The sequence below is a fragment of the Pipra filicauda genome, unplaced genomic scaffold (assembly GCF_003945595.2).
Source record: "Pipra filicauda isolate LSUMZ 115617 unplaced genomic scaffold, ASM394559v2 scaffold54_size4384275_pilon, whole genome shotgun sequence".
Classification (NCBI taxonomy): domain Eukaryota; kingdom Metazoa; phylum Chordata; class Aves; order Passeriformes; family Pipridae; genus Pipra; species Pipra filicauda.
The window spans coordinates 3,221,116-3,234,686 of record NW_024104698.1 but is presented as its reverse complement, the minus strand read 5'-3'; the positions used below and the strand labels follow the sequence as shown (position 1 = coordinate 3,234,686).

The 13,571-nt window shown below is 38.2% G+C and overlaps 1 protein-coding gene across 1 annotated transcript in view; it reads left to right on the top strand.

The window, feature by feature from the left end:
* TMTC2 (transmembrane O-mannosyltransferase targeting cadherins 2) overlaps positions 1 to 8,349 on the top strand; it is a 288,272-nt gene extending 279,923 nt beyond the window's left edge. Inside the window, exon 12 of the mRNA XM_039387275.1 lies at positions 8,292 to 8,349. Within this exon, the coding sequence (XP_039243209.1) occupies positions 8,292 to 8,342 (51 nt within the window). The 3' untranslated portion in view covers positions 8,343 to 8,349. The remainder of the gene's footprint in view (positions 1 to 8,291) is intronic.
* Positions 8,350 to 13,571: the final 5,222 nt, after the last annotated feature.

Here is a 13,571-nt window from a genome sequence, read left to right as displayed (position 1 = left end):
GCTGGTCGACAGCCGACTGAACATGAGCCAAAAGTGTGCCTAGGTGGCACAGAAGGCCAGTGGCATCCTGGCCTGTATCAAGAATAGTGTGGCCAGCAGGACCAGGGAAATGAATGTCCCTCTGTACTCCCACTGGTGAGGCTGCACATTGTGTACTGAGTCCAGTTCTGGGCCCCTCACTACTAGGAAAGACATTGAGGTGCTGGAGCATGTCCAGAGAAGAGCAACAAAGCTGGTGAATGGTCTAGAGAGTAAGTTATAGGAGGAGTGGCTGAGGTAGCTTGGGTTGTTTAGCCTGGAGAAAAGAAGGCTCAGGAGAGACCTTATCCCTCTCTACAACTACTGAAAGGAGGTTGTAGCCAGGTTTAGCCAGGATTGGCCTCTCCTCGCAGGCAACAAGTGACCACACAAGAGGAAATGGCCCCAAGATGTGCCAGAGGATGTTCAGGTTGGACAACAGGAAGAATTTCTTCACTGAAATGGTTGTCAAGCTTTGGAATGGGCTGCCCAGGAAACTGGTGGAGTCACCATTGCTGGAAGTGTTCAAGAAACAACTAAACATGGCACTTGGTGCTATGGTCTAGTTGACATGGTGGTGTTTGGTCAAAGATTGCCCTCCACGATCTTGGAGGTCCTTTCTAACCTTAATGATTCTATGAATCTATGATTCTATGCTATTTGCTTTGCCTGTTTAGGAAGGTGATTAATGAGTGTGACATTTACTCTGATTGTTATGCTCTTTGAAGTTCTTCTTAATAATGAATTTAATTTTTGGAGATGCCAACTAGAACTAACCGTATTAGGGAGCAAAATAAGCAGAATCCAGTTTTCCTAGGAGGTTTCTGAACCACAGTGTCTGTTGCTACTTATATTATCAAGGCTTCAAAGAAGTTACAAACGTGCTTTTAAGCACACTAGTTTCCTGAGTGATGAAAGCTATATGACTGTTATTGACTTCACTGAAGACGCTAATGTTTTGCCTCAAATAAAATAAAATTATTTGAAACATTCTAGGAAGCCATTCTAGGAGCATTTGAAATGTGGCTGAAGCTAGGCAAGGTATGAATTTCTGAAGGCAAACAGACTCCTCTGCACCACAAAGCTGCCTACTGTATCACTTTTTAAAAACAGCATGCCCTACCTGGAAGGAGTTTTCTCCAGAGGCATTTGACAGTAGGGACTGTGACATTGCTCTTTAGCCACATTGTCATTCAACAAAACTGGAACCTGGATTATAACAGAGCTACTGTTATTTATACTACTGGTTAATACTGCAATGTTTAAGGGCAAGGTCTTACTCAAAAAATGTGCTTTGAGGTACCCAGGCTTGAGAAGGTTCATTTCTGAAAAAGAATTACACCTGTTTTCATTTAGTACAAGCATTACAGAAGCTAAGAGAGAACTGGATGTTTCTGCTGCATATCCTTCCTTGGCAGCCATCTCATGAGTGAAAAGGAGGTTAAGTTTTATGCAGCATCTGAAGCCCTGGTTCTTCAATATGGTAAATTTAGCTTTGGGACTATTAACATAGGATCAAATATGCATAACTCAAAATGCTAATGTAGAACAAACTCCTTCTGCTGGACCTAATGTTTCTCAAATTTTTTGACAAATCAGCTTTTATGTCAGTGGTATTGTCTGTCTATTCCACTCTGTTCTGGATGAGATAGCAACTGGAATATCCTATGGTTAGTTCTATGAAAATATGACCTGGTATCAAGGTTCAATTTGTAGAGGTGGGAAATCTGTAGAACTGTGTAGTTCATGCAGAGCAGGTGCAGAGCAAGTGATTTGCTGCTGCTGCTGCTGCTGTTTACCAAAAAAAGACTGCAATCCTCTGAAATATCCTAACTGCAACTGAAATAGTAAGACATTTTATGCATAAAAGACCTATTTTACAAGTAATTTAGATGTTAAAGAATTGCTAATTAATATATATTTTATGCTCTATATTAGCCATGATATTAGGGTTGTTGTTGTCTCCTTTTCCAAAATGCAACAAATGGAGTCCATAACTACCTATGCTTTGGTGGCTGATTGTGCTGGGTATGACTGGGGTAGGGTGAATTTTCTTCATAGTAGCTAGAATGGTGCTGTGTTTTGGGTTTGTGCTGGAAATAGTGTTGATAACACAGGGATGTTTTTGTTATGCTGAGCACTGCTCACACTGCAAGGCCTTTTCTGCTCCTCACACCGCCCCACCAGTGAGGAGGCTGGGGATGAACATGTAATTGGGAAGGGACACAGCCAGGACAGCTGACTCCAGCAGACCAAAGGGATATTCCATACCATATGGCATCATAGGGGAAGAAGGAGGAAATGAGGGGGATGTTTGGAGTGATGGCATTTATGCTCCCAAGTCACTCTTACACATAGTGGAGCCTGCCTTAGGGGAAATGCCTGAACACCTGCCTGCCCACAGGAAGAGGTGAGTGAATGCCTTGCTTACCTTTGCTTGCACACATGGCTTTTGCTTTACCTATTAAACTGTCTTTGTCTCAATACCTGAGTTTTTTCACTTTTAGTCTTCTGATTCTCTCCCCTATCCTGCTGGGGTAGAGTGCAAGCGTGTGGCTGTGTGGGGCTGAGTTGCCAGCTGGGGTTAAACTATGACATATTTCTTACAACATCCTCATTTTGGACTTTGATCTTATGCATTTCTTGTTTTTCCTATCCATCATCTTCACTTCCTTATTTCACTCATCTGCCCGTGGAAATAAATTTTGTATGCAGCATCTACTGCAACAGGATCCCACTTTTATTTACTTCCTTCCTGCAGTCACTTGGACAGCTTGTAGACTCTCCTCCATCTAAGAATTTGGCTTTTTTTGAGGGGTTTGGAGACAGTGAAAAGCTTACTGTATAAGTTTTTTTAGTGTTAATATTTCAGTTGTTTTCATTACTTTAAGTAATGAAAAAAGAAATATGAACTTATATTGTTAAAATATGCTAAAACATCCACCAAGAGCAAATGATATATTTTTTCCCATTTTGTTTATATTATCTTTTCCTATTAACAGGCAGTAAAACTGACAGACTGAATTTTAGCTGCAAACCAATAAATGACTGTATATAAATATAGATCTGATTTTCCAAGAAATTAGTACGTATGAATGACCATTTGCAATTGTTTTTGATATGACAGCACAGAGATTTTTATTCTGTTTATTCTATGAATCTCATCACAGAAATAAAAAGAAAGATGAGACAAGGAAAACCGTAGAAGAATATAGCTTTGGAGTAACTATGGAATTCCCATCACTGGGATACTTATACGCTTCGTTTATTTTAACTTGAAAGAGTAATAGTTTTAAATGTAGTTAAAAAACATGGATTAGCAACAAAACCAGTTTAGAAGACATGCAGTGTAGGCTCTAGACATGTTTAAAAGAAACAACCAATGCAAATGGATATAACAGAAGCTGCATTTTAAAACAGTGGCATTTGCTGTTTCGGTTTGGGGTTTTTCTCAGCAGAGGATCTTTTCCATTGTTCTATCTTCTCTTTAGTTGGTTTTGAGATAGAAGGATTTAAAGGACTATAAAAATGTTGTATAGCTGTAAAGGGAACAAAAACATTTGGGACAGAGGGAAACTGCACACATTATTACCTTTCAGATGCAAGAGCCAGTGTGGTCAAGGAATGTTTATCATTCTATAAAAGATGATGACTTCCTCCAGAGTAAACAATCTACACCCACTCTACCATTAAGAAGATCTGCTTCTTGCAAGTTTTTGCTGGAATGTCATGTAGATACACTAGGGACACTTCTATTTTTGATAACTTAATTTGCCAGCTGGAAAATAATTTAATCAGTTTGTAGGGTCCAAAAATTATTATGTCTTCCTATGTAATATGTTGTTTTGCTATAGCTATTTTTATGTTCCACAGACCATTGTGAAGAAGCTGTTTCTTGTCACTAGCTAGTGTTCATGATTCCCCAAAGCAGTGTCAATGGTGCCACCCATCTCACAGTGCCAAGTGCCAAGTGTAGAAAAACACACAAAAGCATTTGGGTTTTCTGAATCAGAAACATCAGATAAAAGAAAAACAAAAGCACAACCCCAAAAAATTTTAGGTGAATTTCAAGTGGCTAGAACTATTGTCTTTTTTCAAAAAGAAAGTAATCAAGGCCGTGATTTCTGTGAACATTAACAACTTTTGGTCCTTGCTAAGTTGTCTTCAGGAGTATTCAGGAGTAAGATTTTCAAGTGCTTCAGTCATCTGTGGAAGTCTTGTCAATGAAGAAGTCTCTTGTAAGAGTTGCCATGAAATGATAAGATTTAGAGTAAAATCTGTGCCTACTGAGGATATAAATATTTCTACATCTCATTCTTGATGCTAAATGCAAGTATATGAAGATACTTGGATTTCCCATGACAAATTGAAAAAAAAGTCTGTCTCAGCATTCTCATGTGTCTGAATGACAAAAAAATATTTCTCCCAGAGTCTTAGAAAGGAGTAGTTTTTAAGTGGAAGTAATATTGCCTAAAGCTGCAATTTTTCATTATTTTTTGTTTCATAAGGCCATGTCCAGTAGAGGTAAGACAAATAATTAGTTGAAAAGCTTTTTCCAAATAGAATCATTTGGGTATGTGCAGGGTTGATATTGGAAGGATGTCTTGGTGGGACATTGTGAGTTTTCCTAAGTGGCATTAAAAAAAGAAACCAAAACCGAATGGATAAGATGGTGAGCAATGCAGCTATATCAAGTCTGATCAAGTCTGTTCAGCTGGATTTGGCTGAAAATCACATGGCATTTCTCACCTGGGGATGAATAGATAAACAGCTAAGTAGAGATACACAGTTTGCTTTCAGAAGTCTCGCTTTAAAGGGAACTAATCTTAAAAAAATAACAACAAACCAAAAGGAATTATATAACAAAAGATATAGGCTGGTACTTTTCATTGGCATCTGCAATTTTCAGGAATGCTTAGCATTTTTCAAATTACGCACAACATTGGACTTCTAGATGTGTGTATTTTATTTTCTTTGCACCTCTAGTACCCAATGTTTTTGCTGTGGTTTTTTTTTCGTGTTCTGGCTTTCCTTACTTCATCAAATACATGTGAGGGTGAACAATCAACAGTCCCTGTGAGCAGGCAGGAATACCTCTCCAGGGGTAGTGAACTCTTGTAATCCACGATGACCTGTCTGCTCAAAGAAATGGATTTGGCAGAGTGCAGAGGGACGTTTCACAACATGCATGCAAAACAGTTAGGTTTAAATATACAGGCACTTCAAAAGTGCTCTTTTAAAAATGGTGCTATTTTATTTCTTTATGAGAAAAATGAACAGTTATAGCTAAAGATTTAAGATGGGGCTGGGTTTCTACTTCTTGTAATTACCATTTGAATACAGAAGTGCTATTAGTTTCTCTGAGCTCTGCCATGTAAGCACCGGCTGTGGTCTGACAAATATAGCCTCTTAGTGGTTTGATATTGAAATCACGGGATTTAGTCTCTGGAATTAGCAATTTATATTCTGTGTGGTTGCTACAGTAGTTGCTGCATTTAAATTATTTATGCAAAGAAAGTGCGCCGTTCTCTTTGTTACAAATCACACCGACTGCATGCTCAGCAAGGGTAGAGTTTTACCTCTGAAATTCTGCACCATTTCAAGAATATATCTTTGTTTTGTTGTTGGCTGCTTACTGTGATGAAGACAAATTGAGATCACACAGAACTGCACCTTTCATTGACTCTGGAAACAGTATCAGCTTTATGTAGAAATAGGAGAATCTACGGCAGTGGAGAATTCCCCTTCAGTCAGTCAATAGTACTTCTTGTAAACCATAGAACCAAATCCTTCAGGGAATGAAACCAAGTTCAGAGCATGATGTGTGCCTGGCAATATAAATCTGCTTTTAAGAGGAAGAAAAGTTCAGAAGAGGAATCCCTGTAGTTTCCCCTGGAAAAAAAAAAAAAAAAAAAGAAGAAAATAACAACACTGACAGCTCTTTAAGAACAAGCTGAATAGAATTAATGCTTGTGGAAGTAAGCAAATAACAAACAGACTCTCCATTTTCCAGAATGGTTACTTAGTTTGGCATGCTAAATTCTTCAAGCAGAGAAAATTCACTGCAATCTGTAGATCAGTCACTCCCACAGTTTCATACATATCCACTTACAATTCTGTTTTTTTTCAAAAAGCCTTAAATACAATTCTTCCTGGATAAATGACGTCAACCATGTATAAATAAGAATTCCTTTCACAAAAGTACAGCTTCTTTATATATTTTTCCACATCCTGTGAACTAGGCTCTTCAGTTAGTAATGATTTGCATTATTTTAGCTCTTTTTTTTTGGATCAGATCTCAGTAAAATATTGACATACATGATAAGTCTGATTTTTCATGCATGATCTGACATAAGGTTAGCTTTTATACTTCACTAATTTGAAATTAGCCCTTGAATTTGCACAGGTTGATGGCTGGCTGTCACCTCTTTTGTACAATCTCTTTGAAAATGTTTCCCGCCTCTTTATTTATAAAAATATACTATCTTCTATAAAAAAATCATTTAAGTTCTTCCTCTCTTTCTGTGGGGACTGTTCCTGGCTACAAACGTCATAAGAATAAGGATAAATGTTTCTGGGCAAGCCTATATTGCTAAATCTCTCTGCTCTGGTCTAGACTCCAGGTATGTCCCATTCCAAACAGCATGCAAGCTCTGGGTGAGCCCAAGTGAATGTCTGCTCAATTGCAGCTGCTGCCTGTTTGGTGCCTGATGCTCCACTGCTTTTCCTGATACTATGGTTCTAGTTACGTTGTTAAAATTAGGAGTCATGGGAATCTCTTTCCTCATTAATTTTTTCCTCCATTTTATTTCCCTTACCTTATAAAAGTTTAATCTATGTGACTAGGATACCAAGCTGTAATAGTCTCTGTTGGTAAGGCTATACTTCCAGCCTCTGGACAAAAAAAAAAAGAGGGGGGAAGAATTTTGGTGCTCAGCAGTATGATCAGAGGGGCTACAAAAATTAAACAAGACTAATAACAGGGAACTTCAGCTATGCACTTGTAGCTTGTAGAAATGTACAGTGCTTGTGAAAACTATTTCTTGACATTTTAAGTGGCTGCTGCTTAGAATGAATAATTGCAAAGAATGGTGACAGAGGCTATTCTTGCTTAGTTTTAAGTAATTCACCCGAAAAGCTCATTCAAGTCGAAACTGTAGCTAAACACCATAGTAAAGTTCAACATCTAAAGGACAGAAAGTGACACAAGCAGAAAATATGCTATAGAAGGAGATTTCAGTTAAAAGAGGAGTTTAGTAAAAACCAACAAACCCTCTGTATATAAGTAAATCAAGTAAAGTCTTAAGAAATTGAGAAAATTTTGTAAAGGAAAATGACAACTGTTTATGGAGACACCTAAATAGCGTGAATCATTGCTTGTGGCAGCAGTCATGTCATGGTTATGCTTTGTCCAAGCTGAGGAGTGTGGTTTACTGGCTTAGATGTAATGCAATGACACTGTTTCTAGAATTGAGCAAATATCTCAGCATGACGCTGGGCTCTGATGTATTAGTGTACCAGTCTGTGCAGGCTGAGCTCAAGGGCTTTTGCATAACACAATTTTAACATAGTTTATAAAGGTCACAGGAAGTTATGCATAGTCCTATGTGTGAGGGGAGAAATGAAAAGGTAAGGATTGTTTACCTCCAAGAATAGGTAAATAAAGTGGGAGTGACAAAGTGCATGTGTTTGATTTTACTTCCATTTGAAGGCAACAGCTAAGGACCAAAAATTAGGTTGAAATCTGGTGAGGAGAATGAATCCTGAGATTAGTTGAATATGTTTCTGATGTTTTCTTTTGGAGTCCTCTGTAAAAGCAACTGTGACAGGTATATATCTCATATAGCCATATCTGTATTCCTCTACCAATATTCTCTTCAATTAAGTAAGCTTTGTGGTGGCATAACTATCATATTACTGGATGTAGGCCACTTACTGCTGGACCTTTGTATAGAGGATTCATCAGGTCAGAACAGAAAGGAGTCCAAAATATTCTGGGCTCTTGTGTCAGGAGAACGTCCCAAAGGGACTGTTCTGGCTGGTGCAAGAAAGAATAGACCAAATCAGATGCAACTTAAGGGAAAAACAGGACCCTGAAATAGCCAAGAAGTAAGACAAAATTTTGGGTTTTGCTTTGTTTTTTGTCCTCTCTTTGCTGGAATTTTGGAGAGCTGGCCAAGAAAAATCAAAGTGTTGCCAAGAAGTGATGGAGCCAAAGAGGAAGCTAAAGTTTAGGCAGATCTCTTGTGACACTTTTATATTCTTCGCCTTAGGGGGAAGCCCGGATGGTGAAGCCAAAAGGAGAGCTGCCACGGATTTCCTGAGAGCAAGGTTTGCATACCATGTCTGGCTGTAAACAAGTTTTATAAATATACATACCAAACTATGTCCTTGGGCACAGGGACAAAACCTACTCTTAGCATGACTTGAATTCATGTCTTCAAAGTGGAAAGGATAGACCACTAACAGCTGGTGCTGAAGAGTACCTTCAGCCCTTCTGTTACCCAGGGAAACAAGATGTAATTATAGAATCAGTGACTCCATTTATGTTTTAAGTAATATTTACCTTTTGTGTAATTATACAATTTTAAGACAAAAATGAGCACCATTTCCTTCTTCTCTGCTAAATAAACTGCAAAGGATTCATCCCTACAGTATGTGTGAACATCTTGCAATTTGTACAGATAGGGAAGGTACTCTTTGTTTGTGTGTATGGAATAAGGATTTTTCAGTTATGAAATGAAAATGGATATTAAATAGTTAATCATAGTGAGAGATTATTATGCAATAATGTTTTATTCCAGTAGTGTTATTTGTTTAAAATAAATATCTTATTTTATTCTGGTTAACCTAAGTTAACCTCTAGTCATGTAGGTGTGGTTTTATATATTTAATATACTACTGCAGCCTGTTATGTGGAAAGTATTTGCAAAATATTTTTTAATAATTTATGAATACTCTGTATTTGTCAATAAGGTTATCAAAAAGGGCACATGAAATATTGTTTCAAGGGAACAAGCACATGTGAGAAGTTATTCACTCTGCAGTTGTTACCCTTAGATAATAAGAATATGTAACTACACATATTAACAACCATTATTGGTTGTCACAGAACTGTATTTGTCTGGGATTGCCTATCCAAGTCAGAATCTTTATGCTTTGTTAAATTTTCTTCTTATAAGCAAAAATTATTTAAAATAGAAAACCCTTTTTAGTTATGAATCACCAATAAATAAATTTAGTAGCATTTATTTTGATATAACCATATGAAAATTTTCTACAGATAGCAAATATTTTCATTTTAATTTCATTATTTTCTTGTTTCAACACTTGTGGAAGGGTATACACCTAAAAGGGAGAGAAGGGGCTTAGTGTTAAGTGTGTGTGCGAAAGTGTCTGAAGGTCTTAATTCAAGCCATGTCAAAAACTTGGCATTTTGCTTCAAATTTGCCATCTGTACAAAGGTGATAATACTTCCTGCAAACTATAGGAGATGTGAAACTTCATTAGAGCTTGATAACACAAGAAATTACCTATTCCTGAATAATTCCATATGAGAACCATTTGTAAGGTTAATTATGTTGAAAGGGAAATGCATTTGAAAGTGGAATAACTGTTGTATATAAAAAATACTTTTCCTTAAAACAAATATTTTTTTAACTGGGCCAGGACATTCATTCATTAAGGTTATTTTAAGTGTGGAAAATCCAATCCAGGATCACATTAACATGTCCTATTCTTGTGTGTTTAAAATACCACATATGAACTAATTTAAGAATATCCAACTGATGACTACAGGATTTTCTAAAATTGTCTACATGAACACCATCTTAAGTGGTGTTCTGCTGAAGCAAGATGTTGTTGACAGATATTTTTATTCAATTTATAACAAAGAAGCTTTATGACAGCTTTAAAAAATGTCATATTAATGAATATTCCTGTGACATTATCTTAGCAATTTCAAAACAATTCTCTAGTAGCATTATGATGTGGTTTTGATGGAGCTTTTGATGTGAAAACCATTTCTTGTCACTTCTTCAGAGATAATCTTGAGAAAAAGGCAAATGTTGCCAACAGTTATACAGCAATGAAGTCAATGACATTATAAGGGTTTATTTTCATCATAATTCTGATAAAGTTTAAAACCCGCAAAGCTCTTTCCAAAGAGGCTGCTGAAGTCTCTGTTAATTCAAGGTGCTACCACCTTGGCACACATATTACCATGCATGGACCTGCACAAGAAGGTTGCATAACCCTGGACCAACAGCACATTGCCAGAAAAGCGTCAAAACAATGGGACCTAAATTTACAGATGAATAAAAATATTTTCAATAGCATCCACTTTCCATTTAGAAATAAGTTTGACCCAATCATATTGAGTAGCAAATCACCACATGTACAACATATCTCAACACTTCAACAGACTGTTTAAAGTCTGTTTCTAGATCTCTGTTGTTGCTGCAAGTCAACATAGATTTAAAAGGTCCTTGGAGGGGTGGAGGGGCTTCTTTTTTGGGAAAATTATGGTGGAATTGGCTGGTATGGATTTAAAGCATAAGACTCTGCAATTAAAGCTTTTGTCCAGTTAGTCTTAATGAGACATGTAAGAAAATGGAATTTTAATCCACAATAATTTTATGCAGGGACCTATTTAAATTGTACCTGAGGGAGAAGGGTTGGGTGAAAGATCAACAATCTTCTAATAGTGGTGGCTTTCCTGTTAGGAAATCACTATCAGTTCAAGACTCCTGACTTCCGCATTTCTCCTCACTGGCACAAAACTTTGTTCCACACAATTCCACAGTAAATACCAATACAAGACTACTTGGCAGACAGTGACTAATTGACCTAGAGATGGTTCTGGTGCCTCCTGGTATTGAGGCAGTGCTCTGTGCCATGCACCTGGGATTGTGGTCCCTGGGTTGGTCTGCTAGAAAATATGGCTAGAGTGGGCTGGGGCAGACTGCCAGTCCCACAATGGGATCTCCTGCCATGGCAATTGGAGCATGTGTGGAAAAATGGTGGGTACTTATATCTTCCCCTGAGGCAAACAGCTGGAAAGTGTTCTTGGATCTTGTAAAGGTACAGGGCTGATTGAAAGTCAGTATTATTTTTGGTGTTTAATCACTCAGGGTTTTGTGAAAACCTACCAGTTTGCCCTTGTTCCAGTGCATGGCATGGTCTATCCCGAGTCAGACCTCACCATGGTCGCAGGTCACAGGTAGGAAGGCTACAGGTGTCTGTGTTGTATTGCACACTGAGAGTGCCTGGTGTATCCAGGAGCAGAGTTTCTCTTGGATGTGCAGTGTCCTGGCATCTCTCCCTGCTGGAGTCCACAGGTCATGTGCAAGTAATTGGCAGTTTAAACAGGGCAAGAGAAAAAGCTGCCCAGTTGGTAAGCTGCAGGGTCTGCAGCAGGCAACCTGAGATGGAGACCAATAGGTCAGACACAAAGAGAAAGACTTCTTACAGCTGCCATTGCCTGGAGCCTATTTCCCATGTTACTGAAAGAGAAGGGAAACCTGGAAAAAAAAGAAAACTCCTACACCTTGAACATAATTTACTTCTTAGTGACTAAACAAAAAAAAAATACAACCATTATTTTTTGAGGTTTTTTATTTTGTTTGTGTTTGGTTTGTTTGGTTGTTTTTTGTTTTGTTTTGTTTTGGTTTTTTTTCAGGTGTGTTCTTTACAGTCCCTTCCCTTTCATAGGGTCCTCCCCTATAGGATTTTTATGTCAGGATTTTTTAATTCCCTGGGAGAAGTAAGTTTGGCAGCTTTAATTCTAGGTGATTGGCTGGGTGAGAATAGGGATTTAGTGAACATTAACCTCTGTAGGGATGGTTTAGGAGGCTTTAGAGGATTTTGAACCAAACGGGAGATTCAGTGGTTGACAGATAAATTGGACATTCTCAGTAGCTTTGAGTAGGGGATTTAGTGGTGTGACAGATGGAATTTGATGGAAACAGGTAAGAAATAACATCTGGCTGCTTGGGCATGTTTTTTGAAACAGAATGCTGAAAAGTGCACTTAATTTTGGATGACTTATGTAAGGCTAAGTCTAGAATGAGAAACTTCAAGAAGAAATGGGAAAAGAGACAAGGATTATTTGGTGGACTTCTGACAGAGAAAATTGAGAAGTTGGGCCAAGATGAGGTATTTTCAACTGTGGAATTAGTGGTAGGAGGGGTGTTTGGAGGGGTGAGGGCATGGTGATCTTTGCTATGGCAGGGATCCAGTGTTCTAGTGCTTTGAAGACAGGGTAGAGGAGATTTTCTAAAGTCATTCTAAAGCACTCAGGGGGTAAGGAGTCATTCCCATGGAGAAAAGAAACAGGATCTTGGATCATTTATGAGAATTGGAGGGGGCTCATGAAGAAGAAATCGGGAGATTGAAGATAGAGGATAATCTCTATGTTTTTACAACAGGACCTGGTCTCAAAGACCATCAGGTTCCCTCTCTCCTTCCCTGTTAGTCTTCTCTTCAGACTACTGCTAAAAAGAATTAGCCAGAAGATCAAAACCCAGAACGAAATTTTAAGTGTGGGGAGATAGAGAAAGTTCAGAGTTAAGAGCTTCTACAGGAGAGTTCTGGGATTTGAAAGTCTGGTTTGCCCTTCCCTGACCAGGAATCCATACAGCACTTAGTTTCTGTGGATAGAGAATATGGGACTCGTTACCCTTTCACGTTCCTCTCTCCATTTCTTTCTGAAACATTGCACCCTCAAACTGTTCTGCAGAAAAATTGTTCCCCTTATAGACTCTATAGCTTAAGAAGTAATCAGATGAAATAAAACCAAACATCTCCCTACATCCATCTGTTTTTCTAGGTCAATATTTAAACAAGGAAAGCCTTGAAACTTCACAGTTCTACTTTGATCTGTAATTTGTATGGTTTAGACTTCATGTCTCTTGGACTCCAAGGCCTCAGAGGTCAGACTGGACTCACTGGACCTCCTGCTGCTGAATCTGTGCACTCAAGTGCTGCCTCAGGAGCATCTACTGCATTTGCTGGTGCTGGTTAGATATTAGGTATTCTGCAATTCAGCAACTGAACTGTGCTGTAAATGTGTTCAGCATCCTTTGTTCTACAATTTAGAGAAATGAGATGAGTGAGAGGTAATGTGCAGAACTTCCTTCCAGTATTTTTATTGGACTCCACTTTGATATTTTAAATACCAACACACAGACCACAGAAGTGATGCTCCCTCTTCCCCACAATCACCCACGTGCACATACTACCTCCACTACTAAAACATTAGAAGAGCAGAAGCACAGACACCCTGACTGTGAAATCACTGAAGTTGCACAAATTGAACAATAGCTTTATAGTATCGACAGAGCTGGTACTTTTCAAAAACACATCATGAAAGTTAAGCTTATCTTTTACCTCCTGCACTTTGATAGTTCTTGGTGTTGTGCAGAAAGACTTTTAAAAGGCAGTTAGTGTTTTAGTGAAATGTTTGGACAAAAGGCTTCCAGAAACAAAAGCACTTTGTTTATACAGAAACCTGATTAGTATTCTTCATACACCATCCATCCCACTGGATCTTG